The sequence below is a fragment of the Photinus pyralis genome, unplaced genomic scaffold (genome assembly GCF_008802855.1).
Source record: "Photinus pyralis isolate 1611_PpyrPB1 unplaced genomic scaffold, Ppyr1.3 Ppyr1.4_LG1, whole genome shotgun sequence".
Taxonomy (NCBI): Eukaryota; Metazoa; Arthropoda; class Insecta; order Coleoptera; family Lampyridae; genus Photinus; species Photinus pyralis.
Window position 1 is genome coordinate 6,648,336 of NW_022170249.1, and position 13,524 is coordinate 6,661,859.

General features: G+C 39.5%; 1 protein-coding gene across 1 annotated transcript; it reads left to right on the forward strand.

Annotated features, from left to right (window-relative positions):
• The first annotated feature begins 1,767 nt into the window (after nucleotides 1–1,767).
• Nucleotides 1,768–3,778, forward strand: LOC116160017. Its single transcript, XM_031473130.1, has 2 exons — nucleotides 1,768–2,387; nucleotides 3,303–3,778. Exons 1-2 carry the CDS (start codon nucleotides 1,938–1,940, stop codon nucleotides 3,735–3,737), a joined length of 885 nt encoding a protein of 294 aa, XP_031328990.1. The 5' UTR covers nucleotides 1,768–1,937; the 3' UTR covers nucleotides 3,738–3,778.
• Nucleotides 3,779–13,524: the final 9,746 nt, after the last annotated feature.

Here is a 13,524-nt window from a genome sequence, read left to right on the forward strand (position 1 = left end):
GATAAGAAGAAAATTCCTACATTTTCAGAGATTGAACATTTATTAAATGAGCATTGCTTATCGCTAGAAGCATTAGTTGCACCGCTTTCTTCGGAAAAACCCGCCTCGTTTGATAAATCCGCCTCATATAGCAAAGTTGTCCCACAGGTCGGCAAATTTAATAAATCCCCTTCGACTTCGTCTAGTGGTAATTTCAGGCAACCTTTTGCAAAAACCACACTGGTCACTACCGCTTCGAACTCTCGTCATGCGTGCATTTTATGTGCGCAGTCACATGCCTTGTTTGCTTGTCCTGTTTTCAAAGACAAGCAACCCCATGAGCGTTTTGAAATTGCCAAGAACAATCGCGTTTGTATTAATTGTTTGTCACCTGGACACGCTGTTTCCAAATGCTCGTCGGAAAGGAACTGTCGATCTTGCAGCTCTCGACATCACAGTTTGTTACACTTTCCACCGCGCCTTTCTAGTCCAATCGCTCAAACCGCTACCTCTTCGCCGCAAAGCTCTGACCAGGTAACATCTTGCGCCAGTAGTTGTTCGACATCTTATTCGACTCGGCCCCCGGTACTTCTGGGTACAATTGTCTTAAAAATTAGAGATTGTTTTGGAAATTATCATACCGCAAGAGCCCTATTAGATACAGGAAGTCAAACTTCATACATAACCACTTGTTTAGTAAATAGACTTAAATTACCTAAGCAAGCAAATGCCATTCCCATTTCCGGTCTGGGAAATATCGCTATGAATTCTTCGTCGACAGTCACTTCGGAAATTCGTCCAATTGACTCCATGTCCCCAACCTTCGAATTTGAATTCTTTCTTTTAGACAAAATTTGTGGCAATTTACCTAATCAATCGCTCAATTCGGACATTTGCCTTCCTCGTGGAATTAGATTAGCCGATAGTTTGTGGTATCAATCTCGTCCCGTTCAACTTCTTTTAGGTGCTGATGTTTACCCATTTATAACCCGTACCAGTGTAGATAGCGCTCCCCGCACACGAGATTATCCCTTCTTATTAGGTACTGTATTCGGTCAAGTAATTTTAGGCCCAGTTAAACTTGGCCATCCTCAACAGGTCGTCCAATCGTTGCTTTCGGTCTCAGAACCGCCGCTAGAGCAAATTGTCGAACAATTTTGGGACATCGAAGAAATTCATTCCAAACCACTAGTCAATGCCGAAGAGGAATTCGCTGAATCCTTTTTCAGAAAATCATTGTTTCGAGACGTCTCGGGCCGTTTTGGTGTTGCACTTCCTTTCAAGGTTGCTAATCCCACTTTTGACGGTTCGATGGGCATTGCAGATCGTCGCCTTCGGTCCCTAGAGAATCGCCTCGCTTCACAACCGCAATTGAAAGCTCTTTATTTAGACTTTATGCGAGAATATTTAGATGCTGGTCACATGACACTATTGAGTACTAACCCGTGTGGTAATGATTGCTATTACATCCCTCATCATGGTGTTTTTAAACACGGAGAGGAAAATACCAAAATACGTGTAGTGTTTGACGCTTCGGCCAAAGCTTCAAACCAGCAATCACTTAATGATACTTTGCTAGTTGGTCCTAAGCTGCAAAAGGATATTGTGCAATTATTGCTACAGTTTCGAACGCATCCCTTTGTTTTTACTTGCGACGTTCGTCAAATGTACCGCCAAATCCTCATTCGTTTTGAGGATCGCAAGTACCAACTCATTAGCTTCGAATAGACACACATATTTTCACGCGGATTTGCATGGGGCGAGCCAAAACTACGGATAAATCTGTGTGATTATGTAACCACTCATAACCAGCGTGCCGGACCGCGAGCCATTTATTGTCGGGTTTGTCGGACTGATACGATACGGGCTCCGTCAATAAACACACACACTTTTCTGCAGATTCAGTCCGATGTAGTAAGATTGTAATATTCGAGTTGTGGCAAACAATAATTCTTAAAATGAATAAAGAATTTATAACCGAATTCATTGAAGTGTATAGGCAGCATCCAGCGTTATGGAAAATAAAATCGTCGGAATACATAAACAAAAATTTAAAGAATCTGGGGTACACTGCATTAATGGAAGTCTGCAAAAAATTTAATATTCCGCAAAGTCGAGACATAGTTCAAAAGAAAATTCAATCCTTGAGAAGTACCTTCAGAAAGGAGTACAAAAAAGTGGAAAATTCGATTAGAAGTGGCCGTGGCAGTGATGAAGTATATACACCAAATTTATGGTATTTTGACTTGTTGATGTTTATCAAAGATCAAGAACAGCCCGCCCAAAGCGTTTCGAATGTGCCAAGTCCATCTACGGCAAGTACGAGTGGCGACAGGGAAGAAGGCGACGATGATGACGATGCCGCTATTCTTGAAGACAATGAATCAGAAATAATAAGTGAAACTCAGGTAAATGAAACATTATATTTAATTTGGCATTTTCAAAGAAAAACATACACGTTAAAATCATATATGTTAGGCCGTCCCCTTGGTTAGCATTGCATCTTGCCAGGATACCTTTCCTTTCCCGGTAAAATATTCCATATATTCATTTCTGTTTTGTTTTGAGTCATGCGTATAATTTTTATTGCCCCCTATCTGCAGGGAGCACAACTGAACATCATTTTCTCGCCATTCTGCGTGTTCTAATATTTCATGCGTTTGTCTATTTTCCAAATCAAATGTAGCAGGTCCCACATATTTTTTTTTTGACTTCATTAAATAATTATGTAAAGTACACACAGCTAGTACTATAAACTGAGCATTCAATGGCGACATATTTATAGCCGTATGGAGCACACGAAATCTTGCAGCTATCAAACCGAAAACATTTTCAACAACGTTACGGCCTCTAGCTAGTCGATAATTGTAGATGCGTCTTTCATAGGTCAGATTATTTTGAGGAAAGGGTTTTAACATGTGCTTGTGAAGAGCAAAGGCTTCGTCGCCAATAACGACAAAATTCAAATTTTCTGAGCATTCATGTTTTTCTGGTAAATGCAATTTGTCTTCAATTAGACGCTGATAAAACGTTGTATATTGTAGAATTCCCCCATCGGAAATTCTTCCATTTTTTCCAACATCCACAAATATAAATTCATAGTTAGAGTTTACAACACCCATTAACACAATGCTATAAAAATGTTTGTAATTATAGTATTGAGCTCCAGTTCCTGGTGGCGCACAAATACGAATATGTTTCCCGTCAATTGCCCCTCCGCAATTTGGTATGTGCCAGGTCTCTTCAAATCCTTTAGCGATTTCCTTCCATTCTTCTTTTGTAGAAGGGAACTGCACAAAACAAATAAAAATAATTAATTACAGGTTGCAAGTCCAAGTGCATCAACAACACCAAGTATCAGTACTTCATTTATTACAGAAGCTAGGCGAACCGCAAAAACGCGCAAGAAAGAACATACAAACGAACATCGTGATTTTCTAAAAGCATGCACCAGTGCCTTAACAAGTGGCAACAATGAAGTTTTGGATGATAGCGATGCATTTGGTACATATGTGGGCAAAAAACTGAAAAGTGTCAAAGACAACTCCCAAAAAATGTACGCTGAAACATTGATTACGCAAGTTTTGCAAAGAGCAGTAATGAGCACATTATCAGAGAATACAGTTCTCACTGACCAAAAGACAAACATGTTTTGGTCTAATAATCAAACAAACGTAGTGCATGCCTCAAGCTGTACTAATAATGATGAGCCTAATACACTTCCTCAATATTATTCAACTTTTACCAATCTTAATTAGATTAGCTTTTTTTTACATATGTTTATGTTTCCTATTTATAACTTGTGCAAATATTCAGTTTAGTTTTTATATTCTATGTAATGTAATATTGATTATGCACCATCTACCATCGATTGACAATCTTAACAATAATATTTAGTTTACTTTTTTTACATTTTTTATGTAACTATCCTTTTTAGAACTTTTGCAAATATTTAGTTTATTTTATATATTCTATGTAATGTATCTTTTGTGAAGGTAGTTTTTAAGTTTCAAATCATTGTTTTCAATCAAATATACAATAATAATAATACATAAAATCGATATACATATTTTTGTCTTACCTTTAAGTATTCTCCTTTTAAAACTTCATATATTACTCTGCATGTTTCTGGAATTATATATCCCAATGCTTGAGGAGATATCCCGGTGCTAAATTTTAGGTCTTCATAACTGCGTCCAGTGGCCAAAAATCGAAGGGTCGCTACAAGCCGTTCATTTGGAGGAATGCTTTGACGCATTGGAGTGTCTTTTTTTTTAGATAAGGTTCTAATTGGCGTAAAAGATGATCAAAAGTATTGGCATCCATTCTCAGATAATTTTTATAGTCGTGGGGTTCATTATTGCGTAATTCTTTCAAAAGCTTTAGGTCGCTGTATTTATCTCTTTCACTGAGCCATCTCTTTTGCCATACTGAACGCTCTCTTTTGTTCTTTTTATTATTACTATTATTTATACACATTTCGGAGTAAATTAGCGCACTTGCAATAGCAAACTTCTTTTTCTTTTTTTCAACGCTGCACATGTTAACACGCTTACTAGAGATTATGAAGTGCCTTTGTCTTTGGCATGGCTCCTGGCCTTTTAAAATTTTCATGGAGCCACGAGCCATGTGGATTCGACGGATAAATCGTCATATTTGTCCCATATACACAGAGATTTGCATGTGACGAGCATTCCGGCGGAAAGTTCGAACGATTTGCCTCTGTGTGTGTTGTCTCGGTCGTAAAACGGTTCGCCACGAGTAAATCCGCGGATTTACTCGTGGCGAGCTTATCCGCGCGTAAAAGTGTGTGTCTATTCCCAGCTATTCGTTGGAGATTTTCCCCTGAAGATCCAATCGCCACATACCAATTGAACACCATTACTTATGGTGTATCTTCTGCCCCTTACCTAGCTATCCGTACTCTCTTGGAATTAGCCGATATTGGTGCAGATCAGTTTCCTCTCGCAGTCAATGCCATTCGCAGTAGCCTTTACGTAGATGATTTAATTTGCGGAACTTCATCTCTTGAAGAAGCTAGAAAATTTGTCGCTCAACTCGTAGATTTGTTTGCCTTAGGCTGTTTCGAGCTTCGCAAATGGGCATCCAACTGCGTGGACGTTCTGGATTCTATTCCAGTTGAATTCAGGCAGGTTCAAGCACGTTCTTTTGATATCGACCCCTCCAGTGCGATTAAAATTCTTGGCCTTCAGTGGCATTCGTCTTCCGATACTTTTGCTTTCATTGTAAGTCCTCGTGACATGCCTTGTTCAAAACGTTCAATCTTATCACAAATCGCGCGGATCTATGATCCCCTTGGGTTTCTCACCCCAGTTAGTTTTTTTGCTAAATGTCTCATTCAGAAACTATGGTTGTTAGGTCTGGGTTGGGATGTTGAACCGCCTCACGAAATTGTTAGCTCTTGGAATCAGTTTAAGTCGGGACTTCATGAACTTTCGTCATTACAATTGCCTCGCAATTTACTCCCTCGTTATTTCTCTTCATGTGCATTACATGGCTTCTGTGATGCTTCTGAAAAGGGTTATGCCGCTGTCGTTTACTTTTGTTTTTCGCTTCAAGATGGAACCGCTACTACTAAATTCGTAATCTCTAAATCCAAGGTTGCTCCTGTTAAACAGTTATCAATACCTCGTCTGGAACTTTGCGGAGCTGTGTTATTGGCAAAGTTAATCAAATTCGTTTTAGAATCCTTTAGTGAGCTGGTTATCATAGATAATGTTATTGCCTGGACGGACTCAACCATTGTCCTCACGTGGATTCGTTCATTACCGCGGCAATGGAAGGTCTTTGTTAGCAATAGGGTGGCTTATATTCATGAGCGCGTGGCTCCTGGATGTTGGCGCCATATCCCTTCTCAAAAAAATCCTGCCGACTACGCGTCGCGCGGTTTACTCCCCAATCAGATATTATCTCAAACGCTTTGGTGGTCTGGTCCTGCTTTTCTGAATTTATCTCATAATTCGTGGCCTTCTGAGCCAATCAATAATTGTCCCCCTTTGGAAATGAAACAAACGTCCGTCATTACATGCGTTGCTCATACTACCAGTCTTGTCGATCCAGAGCACTTTGTTTTAGTGTTACTGGATGTGTCTTCGTTACCTAAGATAAAAAGCATTGTGGCCTATATCTTACGTTTTGTACACAACATGAGGAATCCCCGTGATACGCGCTTAGGTTCCCTGTCCGCTCAAGAATCCCACAATGCGTTATTATTTATGGTTAGAATTGTTCAAGAAAACTTATTTTCGGATCTTTTCACGAAGCTTCGTTCGCATAAAGCACTACCTAGATGGTTTGCCAAACTATCCCCTTTGGTGGGCGGAGACCATATTATTCGGGTAGGTGGTCGATTAGAAAATTCCTCGTTGCCATTTGAATCAAAACACCCCGCTTTGTTACCTCGCTCACATCGCCTTACTGAACTTTTGATTCGCCATGTTCATGAAATAAACCACCATACTGGTGTCAATGCAACCATGTACTTGATACAACAGAATTTTTGGATATTATCGGCCCGACGTTCTATTCGTGGTTACTTAGCTAAATGCAACCGTTGTTTTCGAGTTAATCCCACCGCTTATTCTCCTCCTACAGGAAACTTGCCATCCCTAAGAATAAGTAAAATAAAACCTTTTAGTGTTGTTGGTTGTGACTTTGCGGGACCCTTTAACATCTCTGCAGCTAGAATCCGTGGAACCAAAGTGGTCAAAGCTTATCTTTGTCTTTTCGTTTGTTTCGCCACCAAGGCGATTCATCTAGAAATGGCGTCTTCCCTATCTACCGACGCTTTTATTGCTGCACTTAGGCGTTTTATTGCACGCCGAGGACGGTGCGTTCAAATATTTAGCGACTGTGGGACTAATTTCGTCGGTGCTCACAGAGAATTTAATCGATTAATGAAACACTCGGTCGATTCACAAGCAATCTCTTGGTCATTTAACCCTCCTGCTGCTCCCCATTCCGGTGGACTCTGGGAAAGCGGTGTTAAGTCTGTCAAAAAACATTTAATTCGTATTGTTGGAAATCAAATCCTTACGTTAGAAGAGATGAATACTGTTATCGCGGAAATAGAAGCCATTTTGAACTCGAGGCCACTTTGTCCTATCAGTACAGACCCCAACGATCTTAGTAGCTTAACCCCGGGTCACTTTTTAACATTAGAACCATTATCAGCCCCACCGGATCCAGATTTATCTCATTTATCGGTTTCGCGTCTCACTCGTTGGCAATTATTGCAGCAACTGCAACAATCGTTTTGGTCGCGATGGAACAATGAGTATTTGCATACTTTATTTCAAAAGAGTCATTGGGCCAAAGATAAAAAACTTGTACCGGCTGATATTGGCGTCTTAGTTTTGCTGAAAGATGATACCACGCCCCCTCTACAGTGGCGGCTTGGTCGCATCGAAAGACTGTTTCCGGGGAGTGATGGAATTGCTAGAGTAGCATGCGTTCATACTACTCGCGGTAGTTTCAAACGTCCCTTAGTTAAATTGTGCGCACTGCCGACACAATAAATATGTTAATATACTTAATTAATTTCATAATATTTGTTGCATGTTTGTTTAATTTTATTTTTTTTGTTAAATTCCCGTAGAGTGAATTTGGTGGGCGGTATGTTGCATACATAAATAACGTACGTTGTCCTCCCTTTAAAAATTTCCTTGTATTGTTATTGCTCCTCATAATTTTGATTTTCCCTGCCGTGTTGTCCGTCCTTGTACTTAGTGCGCACGCAAAAATGTTGGTGGAAGGAACAAACAAGTGGGAATCTTGCTGTTTGCGATGACATAATACTACGACTGTCGTGTGCCGGGCCGAAAGAAAAGTTGGTGAAAACTCTACTCGACCATTCGTTCTGCTCAATAAGCGGCGTAAGTACTCCCTATTTTTTAACGCTCCCAAATATCCAGTACGTTATATAGCTCTATTCTCCGCCGCTAAATTGATTCAAACTGCATTTTAATATTACAGTTTTTTTTTGGTCTTAAATTCATTTAACTTCTGATCATAAAAAAAAATTAGGAAGTTCGGTAATTTACTCTCCAAATCGAGTATGAACCGTTCACTGGCATCGTACGCAAAACTTAATTATAGTTCACGTAAAAGTGTAATTAAACTTTATATAAATGAAGAGTGAAGTATGTAACAGAGAAGCAAGAAAGGGCCAGTCTGTATTAAGATGTATCAATTGCAATAAAGTAAAAATGAATTGAATTTGGTTGTTTTATTAAAAAAAAAATTACTGAATTACATGCGTATTATAAATATAATAAACGTTAGATAAAGCGCAACAACAAAGTGATCGTACATGATAGTAGCAACATGCTTCTAATTTAGGTAGAGCTGGTTCTTCTTCCACCTCGGTGACATTTTGCCATAGAGTTTTTCGAATGAAATCGGCTTTTTCTTTTCCTTTAACGTATATTTGGTCTGATGATGATATTAACTGGCGAAGTATAATTGGAAACATGTAGGATGGCGTATGACCATGCTCCCATTTAATTCCGTGATGGTTATGAATTAGCCAGGTAGCTTGACGTTGTAAATCGGTAGATAAGCTATTCCACGGAAATGGAGGCTTGAACATAAAATGAGCAACCTGCTTGCCATTATAAATTGCCAGTTCTTTTGGTATAAATACGTTTCTTGATGTTTTAAATCCTTGTACATCGATTACAGTCTGCACCATTCTGTCGTTGACAGAAGATTAAGTATTTATAGTCAGTGTTTGAACACCCCCATATGATGATTTATGATGAAAATTGAAGATTAATTTTGTTACGACAGGGTGTTTTGCAGGTAATAAAATTGGATAACGAAAGTCCAATTCGTCATTTCTATGTGATATCTTAGTCTTCAATCGTATAATACCTTCAGCATCTACAAAAGGAGATAAAGATGACAACTGTTTTGTATCAACGAAAGAATCTTTTTTAATTAATTTCAACAGACATTTTTCAGCGATTTCTCGTTCTTCAGCCGACAACACGTGAGACATAGGTCTATCTTCACTGTTACGGCAGTTATATGAAAATCGTAGAATCCAACCAAAAAGAGATACTATGTCGTCATACTTACAAAATCGTTGAGTATACCAATAGGAACATTCATAATTGACCATTGAAACAATTAATTTCTTCCGACGTTCTGCATTAATTTCATGTTCATTCAAGATGGCATGATCAAATTCTGGCCAGTTTTCTGGAAGACTATACAGCCAACTAGGTCCTTCCCACCATCGTGATTCCAACAATTGTTTTGGTGAGCATCCACGTGATGGTAAGTCCGCAGGATTTAATGGCACATGTCTCCAATCTTTTTTAGATTGTTTGTCAACATAATCAACAATGCCGATAACATCAAAATTCGATAACTTTGTGTTGGTAACATCTTTACATACCTACCCCCTTCCCGTCCAGGCCAACCCCCGTTTTCATTAATTTGGATCATGATCCCAATTTAGACCTACAATGCCATAATAATAAATAATAATAATAATAAGAATTCGTTGTTGCTCTTATTCCTATACTTTTTTCTAGGTGTTGCTATCATGCGGTCTCCAGGTGGCCGAATGATAAGCTTTTTCTCTAGGCGATATAGTATTGTTGTAACGAACTCCGCTGTTATTCTACTGTGTTTTGCAAGTGTGCAGTTTTGTTGTAGCTGCATGAAAATATTGTCTCGCTATTTGCGGGTTTGAAGGCAGAGCGTACCCAGAGCAGGGGCGTAAATTGTTACTTTCTGCAATCAAAACAACAAAATATAGTACTTCTGGAAACAATGGTGCTTTTTTTCAAGGCCCCGCGTGCCTCAATTGGCCAGTTACGCCTGAGCCTAGCCGACGCGTTGTGAAAATGTCGGAAGCCCTCCCAGAGTAGCCTAACACAGATTAAGCCCTCCAGAAAGAGGAGATGCTCTCCTGTTACCTCCCCAGCCAACAGTGATGCTAAAGAAAGCGTTCCCAGTCTTTCGAAATTCCCGACCGCCAAAACAAGGCTATAGTGAAGCCGAAAAAACAATTTACTCCCGCCCTCCCCGGCTACAGCGAAGCCCAAATATGTTTTAGTTTATTAAAGTTAGTTTATATCTTTACGCCTATTTTTAGTTTCATTTATCTATAGTTAACTCCGTAATTTTAGAAAAATACCCTGTGGTTCGGGTGAATAGGCCCACCTCTCCGCCATAGAGATCGGAAAAGGCGATAATGGGCACTAAAGGTCGACCAGTCCAGGTCCTTCACCTTTAGTATCTCTACCTATCCACTTTACTTTCCAACTTCCACGCCCATGTTCCTACTTTCCTAACATTATACACAACACGCAGGGGAATATTTGCTTACGCGAATATCTTGAAGAGAGTGACCGCCTCACGTTGTTCCTAGTCACCCCCATATTCTTATGAAAATGGAGTTAAAACAAAAGCCTCGGAAAAATGCCGCTTACCTGAGGACGTCAGGGCACGTCTTGGAAGCTATCGCTGGGCGTTGCCCGGCATGCGAGCCGATAGTGACGAGTTTGGTGAACAGCGGCCGCTCGTCGGGATACCCGAAACCTCTACAGCGAAAGACAGACTTACGAAAGAGACAACGACCACCTGAAGAGACCGCCATGAAGAGACCTTTGTGCCTGGCTTCTCAACCGGCTTTGTGATGGGGACCAGCGCAAAGGAAAACCTCCAAAAGGACGTATGAAATGGGACGAAGGGATGGAATCGCTTCATTTTCGGTACGTTCTGGAGAATCACGAAGATGGGAAACGGACAGGCAGCATTCAGAGGTAAACTATATCACGCGTTCATTACAACAATACCCCCCTTTTAGCACACCTTAACAGAACAAATCACAAAAATACTGGCAATATCCTCCACCAAAACCCAGCACCTCAACAAATACGACTCAGGAACAAAGAAACAACCATAAATAACAAATAAGAAAACACAAAACTTCCTTCTTCACATAAACACACCAGTTATCACAACCCACTCGTTATTAACCAAACGCCAAAGCCAAAGAAACACTTACACAATAAAACTCTAATTTAATAAAATTACAGCGAACTTATTATGAATGATATTTTTGTGTTTTGTTTCTTCTTTTCCTGATAGCTTTGACTATTTGTGGCCATTAATAGCTATGTGGTCAAGTATGAATTACATACTATCCCTTAGATTTCCAATGTGAGTGTGTGAATATTTTATTTATTTTTTTTTTATTTATTTATTTATAAACCCTCATAACTCATCAGACACCAGACACAGACACTAAATCGTTACTTGATTTAATCCGTGCGATTAGTTAACCCAAGGCTAGACCTGAGTTCTCACAAAGAAACACCGACCATAAAATATGACATTTATTGAGCACAACACCATACAAAGAACAGATATTATAATTACATTACATATGGGGACTCAATAGGGCCGAAGTTCAGACTGGAATAAAACCGTGTTATTCCGTCTGCCTACCACTCAAACCCCTACATATGAAATTAACAACAAGAGACCAAGAATACAAAAAAACTAGCAAGAAAAAAACTATGATTAATAAAAACCATTCAGTAATGAAGGCACAAATGAAAACCTCAAAAAGAAAAAAAAATGTAAAAAAAAAAATTTTATAGCAATAATGATATTAACGATGAACTTAAATTGCTGTCTTGCAAGGAGCTCATGAGGCGCAAGCGTTTTTTAAAAGGACTTTCGGATAAATGTTTTTAAATGAGAGCGTAATCATTATACCGTCTTTTGCAAATATTGTAACTGAAGGGCGTTTAAATAGTGACGTTTTGTGAAAGTAGTATAGTTTAAAAAAACCGATCTCTACATTGACATTTATGGACGTTTCAGCTCTGTATGTTACCTTTTCGAAATAAATATGAGGAAGTTTTGGTTTGAAGTATGCCATGGAACAAAACAGGCAGAATGTAATATTTCTTCTGTGTTCATAATCAAGCCACTGGAATGGATTTTAATTTATAGTGTAATCCGGTCGTATTTTCGGATACCAAAATATAGTCTAAGGCAAGAATTCTGCATTTTCTGAATTCGATTGCTAGTCTCTTTTGTCGATACAATGGGCATACCACACTATCACAATAGTTAAATTGCGGGAAGCCTAAAGGATTCACAAAAGCATAACCTTAATACTACCGATTAATAAGAAATCGGCTATAAATATAGTTTAATATTTGTAAACGCTTATTAATTATTGGAGTTACTCTTTTTGAAAACGTAATTGGAGTCAAACAATCAATCCAAGATTTTTGTATTCATTAACGACTGGTAATATTGCCCCGTGACTCAACAAATTATTGCAATGCTTTGAGCGTGTTAATAATCGACGTTCGGCCAAATAGCATAACAGCTGACTTTATTGCAGTTATCTGAAAGTCCATGTTCTTCAGAAATTCCATTAACTATATTATACAGGTCAGAATTGAGTGATTGTATTAATGTAAGGTTTTTCAGTCGGAGCTTGATAAAATTGTGTGTGTCATTTCGCGTACATTTGTTGATAAGGTTCCAAGCACTGACCCCTGCGGAACACGCTGCTGTAACAAGCAATGGGTTTGATCATGTGGTCATTTAAAGACACGCGTTGTGTTCTGTTGCAAGGAGTTGAAACATAAATTTTATAGAAATGTGGCGTCATTTCCTTAGGGGGTAATAGCTTTTGTACATGGTCGATCCTTCGACCCCACTGATATGCAGGCTGTAATGTGGCTGGCTTAAAGGGGGTTCATCTGCTTCGACGTGGCCAAATATGTTTTTTACATTCCCCAGCCCATTGCTCGTTGAATGGCCTGCTATCCCCATAACCATAACTCACCATCAAGGCGGGCCTCCTGCTTTCCCGGCTGCCGTCCTACCCCTCCGCATGTGCTCATGAACTTCCGCGTGGAGCTGGCAGAAGCTCGCAATGAGAGGGGAGACTACAGCGGGGCTGTGTATTGGGTTATGGAAGCACATTGGCTACCATTCCCCCCTCTTGCAAGCCTGGGGAAGTCGTGTCCCCTTTGTCGCTCCGGACTTCCGCACAGCTCATCCAAGTACTGCCGGCCCGATGGAATTATAAATCCTACTCCGGTCAGTGGACATCCGTCCTCGACCCAGAAGAGGAGCTGGTTCTGACGCAGAAAGATGGATGTCCATGCACGCTCCAGCCCGAGTAGGTGGCCTGCATTTACAGCGCTGTGTGCGTCTACTATTTCACCAACCGTTCTGTATTCTGTCCAGGTTCCGGCTAGTCCATTATGCAGCAAGTGGGTCTATGGGCCTTGGAGATTAACCCCACTGTACACATATATGTGTATATATATATGTGCGTATAAGGAGTATAATCAAATATAAAAAATCATTTAACAAAAATTTATCACAGTTTTATAAAAATACACATCATTTTAAACAAAACTTACCTAAAAAGGTGGCAAAAATTATTCATTTTTTAGTATCAAAAACAGCAATAGGGGGAAAACAGTTTTTGAATGTGATATTAAACAGGGAGAATATGAATTTTTTAATTAG